Raw genomic sequence first — 20,653 nt, 5'->3', positions numbered from 1 at the left:
ATCCATCCATCCATCCATCCATCCATCCATCCATCCATCCATCCATCTATCTATCTATCTATCTATCTATCTATCTATCTATCTATCTATCTATCTATCTATCTATCTACCTATCCACCCATCTATCTCTCTATACGTCTATCTATCCATCCATCTAACCATCAATCTGTCCATCTATTCATCCATCTATCTATCAAAGATCCTAGGACCATAGATTTAGAGATATAAGTGAATTTTGAGGTCTTCTAGTAGAATTTCCTAATTTTACAGTTAGGAAGCAGGCCTAGAAAGGTGAAAGGATTTGTCCAAGGTCACATAGGTAGTAAATGGCAGAAACAGGATTGGATCCCAGGACCTCTCACTCCAAGTCTGCCCCTCTATAGCTCCCACATCTTCCTCCTAGTTCTGTACTCTTGAGGTGAAGCCAAAAAAATAAATTCCTTATCCTCATGATATCCCTTCAAATATATGAGAGCAGACATCATGTCCCTGCTTCCAAGTCTTCTTTTCTACAACTTGCACAATTCCAATTTCCTTCAACCAATACTATGGTCTCCAGACCCCTTCTCATCCTGGTCAGATCCCTCTGGGTGTCCTCTAGTTTGTCAACACTCTTCCTAAAATGTGGCACCAGAACTGTACCCCATTTCCCCCATGGTGTTTTTTTATCAAGTCAGAGGTCAACAGTACTATCATCTTTGTATGCCTTTGAATGCAGCCCAAGATAAAACCAGCTTCCATTGCTGTCATATTGACAAATTGTTGACTCATACTGAATTTGTGGTGCATGAACACTTCTATAACTTTTTGATAGGAATGGTTGCCTAGACATACTTCTTTATCCTTTGCTTGTATGGTTGATTTTTTGAATCCAAGTGTAGGACTTTACATTTATACCAATAAAATTTCATTTTAAGAGTTTCCTTTGTAAAATGAGGGGAATTGATCAAATGATCTCTAAGGTCCTTTTCAGCTGTAATGTTCTTTGAACCAAAGATTCTATGTCTAGATGCTCCTTTTGCAGGTAACTTCTACCCCAGAATTAGATTACATATGAACTAAGGTATTAGGTAAGGGCTAGGCTAAGCCTCATAAATCTGGATCTGCCTATATGCATGTGTGTCTGGGCAGAAAACAAAGATATAAGAAATTTCTTATTTCTAAATCAAGGCATCAACAGAGGATTGCATTATAGGATGACAGATTTAGAGTTGGAAGAGACTATATTAGTCATCTACTCTAGCTCCCTCAGTTTACTGATGAGAAAATTGATACCCAGTGAGGTTAATTGCAATAGATAGAGTGCCAGGGCTGGAATCAGGAAGATTTGAGTTCAAATCTGGCCTCACACACTTACTGGCTGTGTGATCCTTGGCAAGTCACTTAACCTCTGCCTGCCTCAGTTTCTTCATCTGTAATGGGGATAATAATAACACTTAGCTCCTCGGGTTGTTGTGAAGATCAAATGAATACATAATTATAAAGCATTTAGCACAGTACCTGGCTCGTAGTAAGCACTATATAAATGTTAGCTATTATAATTAGCCATGGTTACATAGGAAGTATGTAGCAGAGTAAGAATTCAAACCCAAATCTTCTGCCTCCAAACAGTTCTCTTTCCAGTGTCACACACGCAAAACTCCAGGAAAGTCTAGAACCTGAGTTCCAGGGTCTGAGTACCCCAGAACTCTTGAATTTCTAGGAGCATAGGTTTAGAGTTGGAAGGGACTAATGATGTTACTTAAAATGAGATCAGGGCAGCTGCGCATGGATCTCCTGTTTTTGTTGTTCAGTTGTGTCTGACTCTTTGTGACCCCATTTGGAGTTTTCTTGGCAAAGATACTGGAGTGGTTTGCCATTTCCTTCTCCAGCTCATTTTACAGATGAGGCCTGGCATTCTGTCCACTGCATGATCCCCTGCAGCTCTAACCTATATTCTTGGTGCGTGAAGGGGCTGGTCAACAGGAACTCTTTTACCTTCTGAGGATTTAAGGATGCAGGCTCTGGCAATCTTATATAGTTTGCTGACCCCTGAGCTAAATGACCTAAAGGGGAACTACTTTAAGTGTTATTAATAATAGCAGCAATAGAAATATTCTCTCTGCCTCTGTATCTCTAAAAAGAAAACACTGCTTCATGAAGTTGTTGTAAGAAATACTGAATAAGTACAACTCTCATGGCAGTGAGATAGAGTGGAAAGGACCCTGGATTTGGAGTCAGAGGACCTGGGTTCAATTTCTGCCTTCCCAATTTATTAGCCATATTTAAATCAGACACGTGGCCAGAAAGTATAAAAGAGATGGTGTAGCATAGTTGTTGTTGTTGGTTTTTTTTTTTTGGTTTTGTTTTGTTTTTGATACATTGAATTAAGTGCCCAGAGATCTTAGGGCTCATCCTTCCTCTGCCACTAATTTGCTGCTTGACATTGGGTAAGTAAGGCTCCTCTGCTCTCTAATCCTCAGCTTCCTCAATGGAAAAAGAAGGGATTCCACTTCGAAATGACCTAACAAGCTAAATCAGTCAACTTCTCTGAGTCTGTTTTCTCATTCAACAAATATTTATTAAGCACATATTCCACGCCCAGCACAATGCTAGGTGCTTAGGAAGACTGGAAGTTTAGATTACACATAATTAGTGCCTGTCCTCACTGGAGCTCACAGTCTAGTAGAAGGATGAGACTTCCACACAGACAAGTCACTTCTAAGTCATAGCATCTGTCAAATACATATCTGTAACCTGGGGGAGGGGGGAAGAGAACAATAATCCTTGTACTCCCAACTGTAAGGAAAGGGCTTGCTAAGCCTTAAGGCATTATAGAAACAGGAGCCAATTTAAAATTTAATTAAAAAAATTTTAATTTAAAAAAAGTCACCAACGGTAGTGATCAGAATGAGATCCTGTTAGACTAAGGAAGGTCTGAGAGGAAAGCTGATACTAGAAGTATCAACCAAAATGTCAAAGGGGAACAGGGAGGACTTGTTTGGGTTTTTTTCCCCAAACAATAATAATAGCTCATGTTTCTAAATGTGCTTTAATGTTTGCAAAGCACTTTCCTCATTAAATTCCTATGAGGTATTGTGATCCCATTTTACAGATGAGAAAACATAATAATAACAATAATAGTAGCTAACAATTATACAATGTTTACTATATGCCAAACACTGTGCTAAGTGATTTATTATTATTATCTCATTTGATCCCCACAGCAATTCTGGGAGGTAAGGGGTTATTATTATCTCCATTTTACAGGTAAAGAAAGAGAGACATAGAGGTTAAGTGACTTGTCCAAGGTCAGGATGGATTTGAACTCGAGTCTTCCTTACTACAGGCCCAGCATGTACCCACTGTGCCACCTAGCTGCTAGAGCTAAATGGGGCCTCTAGAAGTCATATAATCCAACCACTTCATTTTAAAGATAAGGAAACTGAAGTCCAGAGATCACATAGCTGTACTAATCTCCCTGGAGAGAAAACTCCCTCTGCGGCTGCAGGCCAGCATCTTCTCTGGAATCTAAGGGAGTTGCCTGGAAGCACTGGTTTAGGGGCTCACCCTGGGTCACATAGCCAGAATGTGTTAGAGATGGGACTTGAACTCAAGTCTTTGATTCCAAGGCAGGCTCATTAACCTTTATGGCATGCCACCTTTCAGGGGTTTACTTAGATAATAAATATGCATAGCTCCCATGTCCATCTGCATAAATATGTCTCTTACTCAGTTTTTTTTTGTCATGTCTGATTCTTCATGACCTCATTTGGGGTTTTCTCAGCAAAGATACTAGAGTGGTTTGTCATTTCCTTCTCCAGCTCATTTAAAGATGAGGAAATTGAGGCAAAGAGGGTTAAGGGACTTGCCCAGGGTCACATAGCTAGTAAGTGTTTGAGGGCGAATTTGAACTTATGAGGATACATCTTGACTCTGGGCCCAGCACTATATCCCCTGGGCCACCCAGATATGTTTCTATCTCTGTCCATATATGTGAGCTGCCATGTCTCTATCACCTTCCTCACAACAACCCTAAGAGTCAGGCAAGTCAGGTGTTAGTGCTCCCCTTTTTGCAGGTAAAGAAACTGAGATTGAAGGTCACATGATTTCAAGTTAGAATAGCTCATCACCATTTTACAAGGGAGGAAACAGGCTTTGAAATGTTGAGTGACTTGCACAAAGTCAAACAGGTAAGTACCAGAGGCAAGATTTGCTCCCAGTTCCCCTGATTCTAGAGACAAAGTTTTTCCTCTCTACCCTCCTGCCTCATAGCGTTAGGAAATGTCTCTTGACTCTAGGTCCAATGTTCTTCCATCTCCATTCCAAGGAATCTTGAGGTGGTGCCAGTGAGGGGCCAAACTCATTTGGGGAGCTTGGAGCTGAATTCCACAGCTGACCAGTTCAGGGCACAGAAACACAGGAAGATGGGTAGGATTCAGAGGAAAAATCGATATCCTTAGGTAAACAGACAGAGCGAATCTTGTGGAGTTTTTCTCCTTCACACACAGCTCCCATTGATGCTTCTCAGTTCCAGATCTGTTTCCAAATCTCTGGTCTCTGAATTTGGCTTGTGTTCGCCTCTCCACTCTACCCCCACCCCCAAAACTTGCTTCATACCTCAGCCAACACTGAGGTCTGACTATGGGGGTGCAGGGAAGGGAAAAGGGGAACTTCCTTCCTTTACAACTGACAACATAAAAAAAAAGCTATGCCCCAATCTGTTGACATGCAGGTACATACTTGGAATGAACACATTCAAAAAATTAAGAACATACCTCTGCAATAGAAAAATTAAAGAATTGTTATCTGTGATGCCTGAATTCAGTTTGTGGAGGTGAAAGATAGCCAAGAACCCTGGAATCCTAGAATTGAAAGCCATGGGAGGTTACATTAGTGTGGGATAGAGGAAAGAGTGCATACTTGGGCCCAGGAAGCTCAGCTCAGTCCCAGCTCTACCTTTATTATCATATATTATTATAGTGTGACCTTTGTCAGCTAAATTAACTTGGAGAAGTGGAGAGAAGGTGGGGATCTGGAACTGCTCAAATCCCGGCTCCGTCATTGCCTGCTTTTGAGCCTCAGGCAAATCAGTTAACCCTTGAGCCTCAGTTTCCTCCTCTGAAAAATAAGGGTATTATATTAGGTGATCTCTAGGGTCCCTCCTTTCTTACTAGAAATCCATGAATCCCTGAAAGCCACAGTTTGTGAATCTGTAAGAAGGGAGCCATGATGATGCCTTCCACGCATGCCTCACAATGAGGTTGTTACAAAAGCGCTGAAAGTGATGTTACATGTGAGTTTATTTGTATCACTACCTACATCAACTCTTTAAAGGCAGCATGCTATAATGGTTAGACAACTGGCCTCAGATCCAAGAAGACCTGAGTTCAAATCCCACTTCCGACATATACTGACTGTGTGACCCTAGGCAAGTCACTCTCAGTGCCCTGGGCTTTCTCTTAAATTATAAATTGTAGAGAAGGAAATAATCTATACTGGCAGAGGGAGTTTCCTCATCAGTGAGTTCTCGACTCTGAAGTCAAAAGTCCCAACCTCACATGTGGATTCCTACTACAATATCCTTGACACACACTCGGCTTCATTGAGCAACTCCAGCGACAGGGAGCTCACTACTTCCCCAGACAGTTTCCTCCAGGAATAGAAAATTTCCAGTAAACCAGTAGTTTTTTGTTGTCATTACGTACTGTAGCGAAGGAACTCTCTGGAGAGACTGAGGGCGTAAGAAACATTTCCTGCCTACAACAAAGAGGAAAGAATATGGTTAGTTAGAATGGCCCAGGCATACCAAATACCAGTAATAATTTTCTGTACTGTTTTATGGTTTACAAAACACTTTAACCAGTATCCTGTGAAGGAGATGTATTATTATTCCCATTTCACAGATGAGGAAACTGACTGCCCAGAATCAGGCAGCGTATGAGTGTCAAGCCAGTATTTGAACTCCTAAGACCAGCATTCTTTCCCCTGCATCATGCTATGACTTCTAAGAAAATACCTCCAACGTACTTCTCACCACAGGTAAACAAGGAAGCTCATTGAGATGAACAGCATAGACTAGAAACTCAGACGTTGTATGTTCTAATCCAGGACTTGCCAGCACCTCAACGTGTGGTCCTGGGAAAGTCACTGCTTCTGTTTCCTCATTTATAGGAAAACTTCTCACCACTCTTCTAGGGTCCTAGATCTATAATTGCAAGGAGTCTCAGAGGCAATCTGGCCCAGCCCCATAATTTTATAGTGCAGGTCATACAGGTAGTAAGTGTCAGAAGCTGAATTTGAATTCAGGTTCTCTGACTCCACAACCAGTGTTCTTTCTCCTATGCCATCCATACTATTTCCCAAAGTCACACTCTACAAATAAACAATTGAGTTATCCTTCTGGGCAAGAACTGTTGGGAGAGCTGGAAAACTATTTGGCAGAAATTAGGGTTATACCCATACTTCTCTCCTCCTGGCAGAGAGGTGGGGAACTACAGGGGCAGAATGTTGCACACATTGTCTGACAGGGTCACTATGTCAGGTTTTTTTTTTGCTTAATTGTTTTTCTTTGTTCCAGAGTGAGAGTGGAGGAAATTAATGCTCTATCTAGAAATTACTGATATAAAAACAAAAGTTGTCAATAAAATCTATTAAGTTTTTTTAAAAAAAGAAATTTTCTAGAGCAAAGTCTTAACACCCTGTACCACAACAAACTTAAAATGGATATGCAACCTGAATATAAAAAAGCACATCATAAAAATAATTAGGACAAGAGAACATATTTTTCATAACTATTACTTGGAGGAGAATTCTTAACCAAAGAAAGGACCAAGGAGACCATAAAACACAAAATAAATCCATTTCAATTACCAAAAAAAGAAAAAAAAAACAACTTAAGCCTTTTTGCATGAATAAAATAAATGAAGGCAAGAATAAGAACAGAAACTACAGAGTGGTTAAAACATCTGCTTCAGACATAATGGACAAAAGTCTGAGCTCCATGATCTATGGGAATTGACACAGATAGCATCACAAGACTGATTTCACAGTAGATAAGTAGTTAAAGGATATGAACAGTTTTCAAAAGTTAAGCCAAAAGAAGAAACTGAACATTTTTAGGGGTTCTTTCGAAGGATCAGATCTGGTTTGGATAAGACCAGGGTCCTTTGGGAAACCCTAGGCTAATTCGTTTATAGTTTATATTTACTTGTATGTGTGAAAATTGTTTCTCCCAATAAAATGTAAGCTCCCCAAGGGCAGGAACTATCTCACATTTGTCTGTATTTCCATAGCTAAAGAAGTCTTTAAAAGAATTGCAAAAACAGTGAGTGACATTTGAAAACATGCTCCAAACCATATCCTGAAAAACGGCAAAGATGACCAAAAAAAGAAAAAAAAAGCAACTCAGGAACAGTGAGTGTTGGAGTTGCTATGGGAAGACACATATTAATACACTTTTGGTGGAGCATGAATTGTTCCAACTATTTGGAGTTGGCATCAATTTGGAATTATACAAGAAAAATGACTAAATTGTCCACAGCCTTTGACCCAGCAATCTCACTGATGGGCATATACTCCCAAGGAAGTCAAAGATAGAGATAAAGGTCCAATATTCACCAAAATATTATAGCGACATTCTTTGTGGTAGTAAAGAATTAGAAACAGAATGGGCACCCATTAACTGGAGAATCACTAAACAAACTGTGGTACATGAATGTAATGGGATACTGCCATGCCATGAGAAATGATGACTATGAGGAACTCATAGAAACCGCAAGATTTTGAACTTCTGTAGAACAAAAGAAGAACAAGATACACAATAACTACAATACTGCAAATGAAAAGTTCATCAGAAGGAAGCTAAACACTTGGAAAGTTAAAAAAATGATCCTAGAGAATAGATATAATACCTACTATGTGCCAGGTTCTGTGCTAAGCACTCTATAAATCTTATCTCATTTGATACAACAACCCTGGGAGGTAGGTGTGATCATTATCCCCATTTTACAGTTGAGGAAACTGAGGTAAAATAATATTATCTCATCTGATCCTCACAACAATCTTGGGAGGTAGGTGCCATTGTCACCCCCATTTTACAGTGGAGGAAACTGACATTTAAGTGACTTGCCCAGGGTCATACAGCTTGTAAATATCTGAGGCCACATTTGAACTCAGGTCTTCCTGAATCCAGCCCCAGCGTTCTATGTGCAATGCCACCTAGCCACTTCCTCAAGGCAAAAAGGTGGGGGACTACTAGGGCAGAATGTTAAATATATTGTCAAAGGGCTTTAGTGGAGTTCAATATAAAATGAGTAAGATGTATATTTTTAAACTGCCTTGAGATCTTAAAGTGAGCAAAGTCACACATTAGGGACTATTCTTTTCTTAGTCTTTTTTTTTTAAGCCTCTGAGTAAGACTAAAAATCTATTCTCTAAAAATGGGACTTGCTCTGAGAATTACAGAATCTTAGCACGCAACCTCAAAGAGCATTTAATCCAACCCACATCCAGTAGGAATTCTCTCTACAGCATCCTTGACAAGGGGTCATTCATCCTTTGGTTGAAGACTAAAGTGAGAAGGAATTTCCACTGAGGGAGAATTTCCTGCCTCCCAAGATAGCCCATTGCATTGTGCAAATAACTCTAATTTTTAGTTATCCTCACTTTGAATCTAAATCTCCCTCTTTGCAACGTGCACCCATTTGCTCCTATATCAGCCCCCTGGGCCAAACAGAACAAACCCATCTCTCTTCCACAACCAGCCCTTCAAATAACGGAAGACAGCTCTCCTCTCTCCCCTGCATCTTCTCTGTACTGAATGTTCTTAGACTTGATATTTCCTCACATCTACAAAGAAGCAAGGAATTTGTGCATAAGAGAAATATTTCCATAATGGTATCATACAAGCAGAGAGCTTCCCGCCCACTTTCCTGGAACTGAAAGCAGTCCTGTCTGGATTTGTCTTAACATTTTGTTCTTGCCGTTCCAGCCTCCCTGAGCCTGGTCAAGGGTGAAATGAAGCCCTGACCTCAGCAAACTCCGCAGGTCAAAAGAGCTGGTGTCGGTAAGCTGCTTCCCCCTTCCACACCCTGCTGCAAAGATCAGGATGTGGGATACTTTGGACAGTCCCAGGGCTGGCCATCCTTTGCCAAATAGTATTCAAAGACCACATTTAAAAAAAAAATCAGGATGCATTTTCTTTCTTCTAAAATTTTTTAAAAATAACTCATTTTAAATTCTTTTGTGGCCTTTTGTTTTCACACTGCAAATATTTTCCTATAACAGCATCCTGTCCCCCTACCCCAACCCCTCCTTGTAAAAACAACAACAAAATTCAAATAAAGCCGACAGAGGCAGAGACCACATTTCATTGATGTGCCATGTTCCATATCTGGAGTCCCCACATCTCCAAGGAATAGAGGAGGGCATGTGCCTTAGCAGTTCCCCAGGATTAGGGTACTCTTTCTTAAGAACAAAGGAGATATGTTCTTGGGCAACCCAGTTAAATCTTCATTTGTAATTATAAGTCCAATTTGTTACAAAAGAATACTTGTTATATACCCTGTGTTCTAGTTTGAACATATGACAAAACTAATATGAAATAATGTAAAGTGAAAATATTTGAGGCAAAGAGATACTCATGGAAATTTACTATATATACATATATGTGTATATATATTTGAGCGTGTGCATGTGTTATAAACACACATATGTATTGTGTTTGTGTATATGTGTTAGTCTATATATTGCATATATGTATACAGGTATGTATACAACACACACATATGTGTATATACACACGTGTGCTTTTATTTGTTTGTTTGTCCAGTTACCTTATTAATGTAGGGAGCTCCCAATGAGGAAATTCTCTCTGTCAATGCAGATCAACAACTGTCCTGCCACTTATAGTCTTCAACAGTTGCCTGGGACCCAGAGAAACTAATGACTTGCTAAGGGTTTACACAGGTGATATGTGTCAGAGGCAAATCTTGAATGCAGATCTTCCCGAGTCAAAGGTCAACTCTTTATCCACTATTGCATGTTCAAACCATGTATGTATTGACATCAAATAAAGGATGAAACAAAGATATATGTGCCCAGTTGCAATAATCCACCCCAGTTGCACATATCAGAATTTTGTCCTTATTCTAGGATATGTTAAGATACACTTGTCGTTCAGCCATTTTTTCAGTCAATATTCAGTCAATAGTTTTCAAAAGAATAAATAGAAATTATCAATAACTGTGTGAAAACATATTGTAAATCATTAATAAGAGAAATGTAAATTAAAAAAACTCTGACGTATCACTGAACATTTATCAAATTGTCAAAAATGATAAAGAGATGGATGTAGTCAATGTTGGAGGGACTTTGGGAAGACAGACAGATTATATAATGTTGGTGGAACCCAGAATTAGTTTAATCATTCTGAAAAAAATTTTGAATTATGTTTCAAAAGTTAACTAAACTGTTTGTAACCTTTGACCCAACAATACCGCTTTTGGATATATAACCCAAAGAAGTCAAAGATAGAAAAGTAGATTTGCCGTGGAATACTTACTTTTAATTTTTAAATTAAATTAAATTAAATTATGAGACATATAAAAAGTAAGTGTTTAATAAATGTTTATCGACTGACTGACATAATGCAAAGGGAAGAAAGCAGAGTCAGAAGCATATACACACTGACTGAATGAATAAATATATTCATTCATTCAACCAATCTGTATACAATGAATGCATTGTGCTAGTGTCTGAGGAAAGATACAAAATTTAGCTAAGCAGCTCCTTTAGTAATAGCAAAAAACTCAGCCTAGGCAGACTGGGAATGAGGTGGGGGTGGGATTCCATCTATTGGGGAATTGCTAAACAAACTATGATACATGAATGTAATGGAATATTATTGTGTTATAAGAAATTGTGAAATTGACAATTTCAGAGAAACCCATGAAGACCTCTATGAACCGATGCAGAATGAAGTTGGAAGAAACAGGAGAACCATTTATATGATAACACAGCATTATAGAGAAAAATAACTTTGAAAGACTTGCCAACTGGTCAATGCAAAGACCAACTCTGATTCCAGAACTTTAATAATGAAGCACGCTCCCTACCTCTTGACAGAGAGGTGATAGATTCAAGATGAAGAATCAGACAAACATTTTTGGACTAAGCCAACATGGGAATTTGTTTTTCTTGACTTTTTACAAGGGCTTTCTTTTTCTTTTTTCTTTTTCTTTTTCCATTGCGGGGGGGTAGTGTGGGGAAGGGAAAGGGAAGAAAAAAAGAAATGAAAAGGTCATTGAGGTACTTCTTTTTTAAGTAGAGAAGAGAACAGAAGGAAAGTCAGGGGGGACCAGTACAACTTTGAAAGCTACAGGTTGAATTTACTATATACTTAAACATAAAAGCAAGTTGTACATAATAGGGTTCTGCTGCTTGGTGTACAATCTCCTTTTTTTTTGGGTCTACTATGCATATGGAAATGCCTGCGTTGTTTGTTAAGTTCAGAATTTAAAACAAGTTTAATTCAGATGTTGTCCCTGCCCCCTTGGAGCTCATGCTTCAGATAAAGGTTGTACTAGATGACCCCTGAGGTCCTTTACAACGTAATAGTCTGACTCCCTCTGTTCTACCTATGCTCCTACCTGGAAATAAGCAAAAGCCAAGTAGTCCAGAGCATCTTCTAGGCTCCCCTCATCCTCTGTATTCCACTCCCCATAGGAGCCTTGGAAAAGGCTGACAGCCACTTCCAGCCATGTGATGGCATGGTAGTAATCTCCCATGTCATAGGCCACCTGCAAGGAAGCAGAAAAGTCACAATGAAGGCCTCAAAGCCCCCTTCCCCTTCCTCCACCCCTAGAAGTTCTGCTACTTAAAAATGTTTATGCTTCACTTGACCCTTACTAGCTGTGTGACATTGGGCGAGTCACTTAACCTTGATTGTCTCACCAAAAAACACTATTTGTGTTTGTTGGTTGTTGGTTTTATATTGCATAAATCACCTGATCTCTCTAAGCCTCAGTTTGCTCATCAGAAAAAGGAGATAATAATATTTGTACTATTTTCTCTCATTGTGAGAATCAAATGAAAAATACATCTTGAGCATTTTATAAACATTTTATTTTTTTTAAAGCCTCATTCAGCCTTGACTAAAATATTACTTGGATGCTCCTCTGTGGCACAGAAGTGAGCTTCTACTCTCAAAGGTCCTGCCCCTAGTTGATGGCATACTTTGGTAGGTCCTACCAAGCTAGGAAAGCTTTGAGTACAGGCCTGGTAAACGACTATTGTCTGAAGGCCAACATTGCTAAGTTCAGAGAACCTCATGACCAGGTTTGCCACCGTGGTAGGGGAGGAATATTTCAAGCCAGCACAAGGCTCAAAGACCATCTATTAAGTTTGGGAATAATAGAGGAAACCTTCATGGCTGGAGGGAGTACCCACACATACACCATCACAAATTTTTGAAATGATGAGGATTGTGGCAGCATGGTGACACAGTAGATAAAAGGGCTGAGCTCCATCTACAGTCATGAAGACCTGAGTTCAAATCACATTTGTTAGCTGTGTGATGTTGGACAAGTCATTTAACCTCTGTCTGTCTCAGTTTCTTCAATAGCAAAATGGCGATAATAATAGCCCCCTATTTCCCAGGGTTGTTGTGATGATCAAATGGGATAATATTTGTAAAGTGCTTAGCACATAGTAATCATTTAACAAATGCTTTCTTCCTTCTTTCCTATAAATCCCAGCTAATATTTTTATAATAATATTATATTTATTATATGGTATACATTACACATAATATCATATAGTATATGGTAACACATTCACTCATATATATTTCTAATTAACAAGCATTTATTTTCTCTTTCCTACTCCCTTCCCCCTGACAAATGAACAACAACAAAAAAGAAAAAGAAAATTATTATTAGACTTTTGAGATACCCTATAGATTACGAAGTATGCAAGGGAAATGTAAACCTGCATTAAACGAGATCCTGGGAAGGCAAGATCATTTCTGCCTGGGAAGACCAGGGAAGGCTTCTTGGTGGAGGAGTCATCAGAACTGAATCTTGAAGGATCAATGGGATTTCAACCTCCAGAAACTGAAGGAGAATATTCTTAGCTTACAAAAGGAATGGGCAAAGGCACAGGGGTCAGAGTGCTCCAGATGGAAATAGGAGATAATGGCAATTCAGATTCTCTAGAACATTAAGGACAGGAGGAGATATAAAGCTGGGATAAGGCTCAACTCCAGATCAGGAAGGGCCGGAAACGTCAGGGAAAGTAGAAACTTGATTTGGTAAGCAATGGGGAACCGTAGCAGGGACTTGAGCAGATGAGTGACGACCAAATCTGTGCATAAGATGGTGGTATGTATGCAGGATGGTTTGGAGTAGAAAGAGAGTGGAGGAAAGATGTTAGGAGGCCGTTGCCATTGTCTGGGCAGGTGATAATAAAGGTTTGGACTGAGGCGGAGACTGTGGGAATTTCCAAGGAGGAGACACGCCAGGGTCTGCCTCCAGTCAGAGTAATAGTTGGAGGTGCTCTAGCAGAACAGATTAATTAATGAATAGACTGCATGATGCAGTGGCAGGAGCACTTGGGTTTAAGTCCAGCTCCAATATACATTAGTTCTGTGACCCTGCACAAGGTTTTTTGATTCTTAATCTCTTCTTCTTCGATGGAAGCTAGGCTTGGACTGTCTACCTCGAAGAGTGAGTTGGAGAGAATCCCTTTTATAAACCTAATTCAATGTCACAGAATTGTGAGCTATTTTTAGCTCCTATCTTACCTCTGCTACTGACTCAAAGTGTGATTGAGGCTCTGTGCCTCGGTTTCCCTGGCCGTGGGCAGGGTGGGAAATGAAGTATAACTAATAAAAAGCAACTGTACGTAGATTGCTCTGCCAAGGAAACTGTTTAAATCAGCAACATTTCCAAGTGGCTTCTAGGAAATGACCCACTGAAAGGAGAACATCTGGCTTTGGTTATTGAGAGCTCCCTTCCTGCTGGTGTCACATATGTTATAGCCATAGAGGAGAGCACAGAAACCCTGCTTTGGATTTAAACCAGCCACAAGCATGTCCGTCTTGAGCTCTGATTCCTGACTCTCCTGAACAACAGTTCAACATGGTGAGCGTATGGTGTGGTGAGCCTTTGTGTGGGTCTTTGACTCTTCCAGTGGAGGGTGTAGATCTGCCCACTGAAGGGCCTGGGGGACACGCCAACTGAGGCGTACTCTTCAACACAGAGAACATCTCGTTCAGCATCTCCCTAAATCTCACTGGCTGAGGATGCATTGGGAGACTGGCTGCAGTGAGTCTGAACCACCCTTTGGTGCAGACATTTATAAAAGTGTCTCATCCTGCATACCACTGCCTGAATCATCCTCCTCACGCATAGATTCCATCAGGCCACTCCTCTGCTCAAGTCCCTGCTACGGTTCCAGGACCCAGCCTTCCAGAGAGAGAAGAAGAAGTGTTTGGGCCGCATTAAACTCTCCCCAGCCAAACGCAGGCTTTGGCTGATGGGAAACCCACTGCCCTTGGGGAAGGCCAGCCCATAATTGTCATTGTTAGGAATATTTTTTCTTTCCGTTGAATTAAAATTTACCTCCCTCTAACTCCCCTCAGCTGCCCATAGCTCTGTCCTCTGAGGCCAAACAGAGAAGTCTAAGCCTTGGCAGCTCTTCAAACACTTGAAGACAGGCATCATATTTCTCTCAAATTTTCTTTTCTTTAAGTCAACTACTCCCAGTTCTTTCTCTTCTCCTTCTCCTTCTTCTCCTTCTTCTTCTTCTTCTTCTTCTTCCAAAGCAATAAGGGTTAAGTGACTTGCCTGGAATCACACAGCTAGTAAGTGACTGTAGCTGGATTTGAACTCAGGTCCTCCTGACTCCAGGGCTGGTGCTCTATCCACTGGGCCACTTAGCTGCCCCTCTCCCAGTTTTTTCAACTGACCCTCCTAGAATCTAGTCCCTACTCCCATTCCCATTATGAGTTCCCTCCTGCGGGCCTGTTCAGTTTTCAGCAGCCTTCCTTTACCTTACCCACATGGAAGCAGTCATCTGCTGAGAGGGGAAAAGCCTGGCTGGGCCTGTACAAGTCAGTGACACCAGAGCCGGTGACTCTCTGAAAAGCCCCACGTGCTAGTCCTTTCACACTCAGCATGTACACATCCTGTAGACGCATCAGGGCCCGGGCTGCCCCTTCCAGGTCCTCAAAGGCTGGGAGGTCCTGCTCCACTTTCACATAGCCGTCCTTCAAGGCTGTGAAGTCATAAAAAAGATGCATTCATTCATCTGACATTTATTGAGCACCTACTACATGTGAACATAATGTGATTTCCACCCAGAGAGATTCATGAAATGTCAGCACTGCAAAGAACGTCAGATTTGGGAGGGACTTTAAATTATAGAATCTTAGAGCTGGGAGAGACATTCAAACATAGAATGTCAGAGCTGGGAGGGGCCTTAGAATACAAAACATCAGAGTTGGGAGGGGCCTGAGAACATAGAATAGAACATAGAGTGTCAGAACTTTAGACCATACAGAGCTGGGGGGAGCCCTAGAACACAGAATGTCAGACTTGGGAGGGGCCTTAGAACATAAAATGTCAGAGCTGGGAAAGCCCTTAGAACATAGAATAGAACATAGAATGTCAGAACTTTGACCTTACAGAGCTGGGGGGAACTCTAGAACACAGAATGGAAGAGATCTTAAAACTAGAATGTCAGACATGGGAGAGACTTTAAACTACAGAATCTTAGAGCTGGGAGGAGCCTTAGAACACAGCTTTAGAGCCATAAGAAACCTCATCTAGTCCAACACCTTCATTTTAAAGATGAGGAAACTGAGGCACAGACAAAATGAAATGACTTTCACGATGTATGTCAGCATGACTAGTATGACTATATACTAGCATGACTTCAAAGCTAGTAAGCTACAGAATCAGTCCTTGAAGCTTACAAAGATATCTGGAATTGTTTAGTACCAAACTGGGTCTCCCTATACCACTGTTCCAGTTCCAGGATGTCAAGTCCTAAGAAAACTGTCCCCAAGACATTAAACCTTCAGTTCACTATAATGCACCATGGTCCTCTGGTTCCCTAACTTCCTCCTAAAGATGTATAATTTTTTGATCTGTGTCTACTTTCTAAAGAGAATGTGTGTGTGTGTGTGTGTGTGTGTGTGTGTGTGTGTGTGATTAAAAAGCTCAAGAATTCTACTGACTTATGGCAGGAGCCTTTTTTCACTGTTCAATGTATGAGGATCAAAAACCTGCCCACTTCATAACGTTCCTCTCCTACCATCCCATGACAGTCTGTCTCCTTTCCATCAGAGGTGCCTTGCGGTCAATCACCCCCATCACCATCCCAGTTGCCTTATATTGTGTTATTTCATATTTTACGTATCTTTTGTGCAATTGAGAGGAAGCACAGTCCAGTAGCTGGAGAGCTGCTCTCAGGGCAGGGGAGACCCAGTTTCAAAGCCCACCTTTAACACATGCTGGCTGTAATACCATAGGCAAGTCTCCTAACCTCTCGGGGCCTTCCTAAGACTAGAAGCCGTCAAGGAGGTGCCAAACTGCATTGGAAGAGGGAGTTTCCTCACCTGGGAGTTTCCTATGCCAATAAAATGACAGGCCAAGTTCCTACTACCCCTTTTGTGCCATTACCATATTTTACTGTACCATAGTATTATTTAAAAATTCAACCAACATTTAATCAATGCTTACTGTGCACAGTGCTAGGCACTGGGGGGCATCAGCTCAAGTCCCTGCTCTCATGAAGCTCATAGTCTAGTCAGACACAAACCCAGATAATGTCGTAATGCAACATTACATAATGAGTGCATTAAACAGTTGTCAGGGATGTGCTACGTAAGGTCTGGGGGGAAGGTCATTAACGGCAGGGCAGATGCAAGGAGGGGAGAACAGGAAGGAAACCAGGACCTTTCTGGGAGACAAGACCCTTAGGTTTGGCTTTAAAGGATGACTAGGTTTGGAGGACGGGTTTGCTCTGTGAAGTTTGGATTCAGTCAAAGGGCCACACTCGAGGACCTAGAGGGCCACGTGTGGCCTCGAGGCTGCTGGTTCCCCACCCCTGGTATTGGGTATTAACAGCATGAGCAAAAGCATTGAGGCAGGGGGCTGCCTAGGGTATTTAGAGAACTGGATTGTGTGGAGGTGAGTAATACAGGAGAATAGTCAGGTAGTTATGGAGGGTGTTATTATGGGAGGTCTCCAACACCAGGTAAAGAAAGTGGTTTGAATTTTAAAATAAGGCACCAGGAAACCACTCAAGATTTCTGAGCAGAGGAATGACACGCCTTGGTCCATGCATGAGGAAAACTATTCTGAAAGGGGTATGAAGGATGGATTGGTGGAGGGGAGAGAATGGTAAGCTCAGGGAAGACCCATTAGGAATTTATTTCAATAGTCCATTTGGGTAGTAATGGGGGCCTGGTCTAGAGTCAGTGTGGAAATTAGAAAGGAGAGGATGAATACAAGAGATATTTCAAAGTAGAAACAACTAGGACCTGATAAGTGATTGAATATGAGAAGTGAGGAGGGAGGGTTTGAATCAAGGATAACCCCAAGGTTACAAATGGAGAGATAGAATGAGAGGTAGATGTAGGAAAAAAGATGATAAACTTAGCTTTTTTCATGTTGTGGAGGTGGGGAGGGCAGCGTGGTATAGTGGAAAGAGCCCTGGAGTCAGAGGCCCTGGGTTCAAATCCTCCTTCTGATATTTACCACCTGTGTGACCCTGTGACCTACGTCTCAGCTTCTTCATACAGCTTCCTGTAAAATGAAGAAGCTGGTCCCTTCTAGCTCCACAGTTATGAACCTAAATTCAGGTGGGAAGGTGGTACAGTGGCTAGAGAGCCAGGCCTGGAGTCAGGAGGACCTGAGTTCAAATCTGGCCTTAGATATTTACTAGTTGTGTGACCCTGCGCAAGTCATTTGACCTTGTTTACCTCAGTTTCCTCATCTGTAAAATGAACTGGAGAAGGAAATGGAAAACCGTTCCAGTATCTTGGTCAAGAAAACCCCAAATGGGGTCATGAAGGGTCAGGAATGACTGAAATGCCTCAACAACAACAACCTAAGAAATATGGATTATCTGGGGTCCAAAAGAGAAGCCAAGACTAGAAGAATCAATTTGGGAATCAGCTGTATAGAAGTCAAGGGAGTGGGTGAGATTGCCAAGACAGAAAGAGCAGGAAGAGAAAAGAAGGGCGACATTCACATTCGGTGGTCAGGAAGATGAGGAGGAGACTGTGAAGGAAAGAGGCAAAGAGTGGGTGGTATGGAACACAGCAGCCTGCAAGGCAATCACCCAGGAGCGGCTTGGGGGGAGGGGACGGGATGGGACGGGGCAGCCATGGGAATGACCAGTAGCCGGAAGGCGTCTGAGCGTTAAATGTGGACGAGACAGCCCTGGTGGGTTTCAAAGCTGCACTCCCATGTGACAAAGGGAAATACGGAGCAGACGGGGGAGTCATTGGTGCTGGGGACCAGAGGATGGGTCCAAGGAATTCCATGGACACTGGCAGATAAAAAATGTTGACCATCACACACACATTAATCATTCTGATACTTAGTAGCTTAAAGTTTGCAAAGTGCTTTACGTATATTATCTCATTTGAGCCCTAAGACAATCCCGAGAGGCAGTTATTAGTAAATGTTAACAACCAGCTCCCTACAAGGAAAAAAAAATTAAGTTTATCCTGCATTATTAACATTGTCTTTATCACTTTCTTAAATCTAGATGAACCACAAAACAATCAAGTCCTGATTTGTAGTATTTGTATGTTTCCAAGGTATAAATGCTCATGCTGAAAACTTAATCGACTGTTTATATGAGTCAGTTCCATACTGCTGCTGGAGGTCCATTATCTCCATTTTACAGATGAGGAAATGGAGGGACTTAGCCATGATCACATAGGTAGTAAACATCAGAGGCAGAAGGCAAAATCTTGTCTTCCTGCCTCCAAGTCTGACTTTCTATTCATGGAGCCATGTTGCCTCTTGCAAAATGTGCCATGAATATTTATTAGCAATCAGCAAACACCCAAAATTAGAAATAAAGGTTCGGTGTCTCTGATCAAGTAGGAGAGGCAGCTTGGGATAGTGGAAAGAAGACCTGGGATGGAATTCTGGCTCTGGCATCTACAAATTGGTCGACATTGGGTAAGTCATAGAACTACTTTGTACTCCAGCTCCCCCAACTGTAATAATTGCTAGCATTTATACAGGGTATTCCAAAAGTCTTAGTGCTGTTGTAAGCTATGAAAGCTTAGTAGCTTTTAAATGGCTATTAAAGCTTAACATGACTCTAAGACTATTGGGGATACTCTATATAGCACTTTAAGATTTTTAAAACACTTTACATATGATGTGATCCTCACAACAACCCTGGGAGGTGGTGCTATTATTATCCCCATTTTACAGATGGAATGAAATAATAACCTTTGCCCACCCTACCTCATTGGGTTGTTGTGAAGAGTGCTTTTTGTGAGTCATGGTTGCTAAGTTTTGTGTTTCTATCCAGGCACCAAGGAGGATGTTACTATGGGAAGGATCTAACTAAGGGGGAATATGGGGATCATGCCAGGGCTTTCTCCCTATCCCTCCCCTTCTCTCCCCACCCCCAAGGGAAGACAATTAACTAGACTGAACCAGAGTTAGACAGTCACTTACAGTACTCTCTTCTTGCCTCCTCCCCACCCTCTCCCATGCTTCCTCGTTGCATAAGGGTGACCCTGGGTTCACACAAGCTAAGCCAGGAGGGCATGGAAAGTTAGAAAGGCTTCCTTTACACGCCTGGTGGTAGATTCTGGGCCTGTCACCTAGCACCAGCTCAGCTAAGTGTGGAGAAGCTCATCACCAGATGAGTGAATTTTTTGGAGGCAGCATGGTACTGTGGGAAAAGTACTGAGAAGACCTGGGTTCAAATACCAACTATGCCTTGGGCAAGTGACTCCATCTCTCTGAGCCTCAGTTTCCTCATCTGTAAAATGAGGGCAGCTAGGTGGTACAGTGGATACAGCCCTGAGCTTGGAGTCGAGGAAGACCTGAGTTCAAATCTGACCTCAGATGCTTACTGATTATGTGACCCTGGACAAGTCATTTAACCCTGTTTGCCTCAGTTTCCTCATCTGTAAAATGGGGATAATAATCGCACTTACCTCCCAGGGCTATTGTGAGGATTAAATGGGATAATAATTATAAAGTGCTTAGCACAAAGCCTGGCACATAGGAAGTGCTATATAAATATTTGCTATTATTATTATTATTAGATTGGGTTCGAGACCCATTCTAACCTTAAATACATGATCCTTTCTATGTATTTCTTCTTATTAGGCCAACAGCTCCCTTGTGGCCTCACTAAGAAAATGACATAGACTCAAAGATTTACAGCCAGAAGGGACCTCACAGGTCATGTAATCTAGCCTCATCATTTTACCCAATAAAGAAACCGAGGCCCTGAAACCTGAAGTATCTGCCCCCAAACAGTGACAAAGCCAAGATGAGAACCCGTTTTCCTCTGATGCCAAATCCATCACCTCTTCCACTGCCCAGTCCCATGCCACCCTGAGATTCTTTCTCCTGAACACAAGAACAAGCTCACTGGTCCATTGTCCAATCCCAGGCTC

At 41.5% G+C, this 20,653-nt stretch overlaps 1 protein-coding gene across 1 annotated transcript in view; it reads right to left on the bottom strand.

Annotated features, from left to right (window-relative positions):
* Nucleotides 1-20,653, bottom strand: part of P4HA3 (prolyl 4-hydroxylase subunit alpha 3) — a 52,500-nt gene that overhangs the window by 19,954 nt on the left and 11,893 nt on the right. The window contains exons 3-5 of the mRNA XM_027848296.1: nt 15,035-15,258; nt 11,631-11,780; nt 5,688-5,739 (exon numbers count right to left, since the gene is read on the bottom strand). Coding sequence (XP_027704097.1) covers nt 5,688-5,739; nt 11,631-11,780; nt 15,035-15,258 — 426 coding nt within the window. The remainder of the gene's footprint in view (nt 1-5,687; nt 5,740-11,630; nt 11,781-15,034; nt 15,259-20,653) is intronic.

This window comes from Vombatus ursinus, unplaced genomic scaffold (assembly GCF_900497805.2).
Source record: "Vombatus ursinus unplaced genomic scaffold, bare-nosed wombat genome assembly UNPS02005659.1, whole genome shotgun sequence".
NCBI classification, from domain to species: Eukaryota; Metazoa; Chordata; class Mammalia; order Diprotodontia; family Vombatidae; genus Vombatus; species Vombatus ursinus.
The sequence above is the reverse complement of the archived record's forward strand: the minus strand, read 5'-3'. Positions and strand labels throughout refer to the sequence as shown.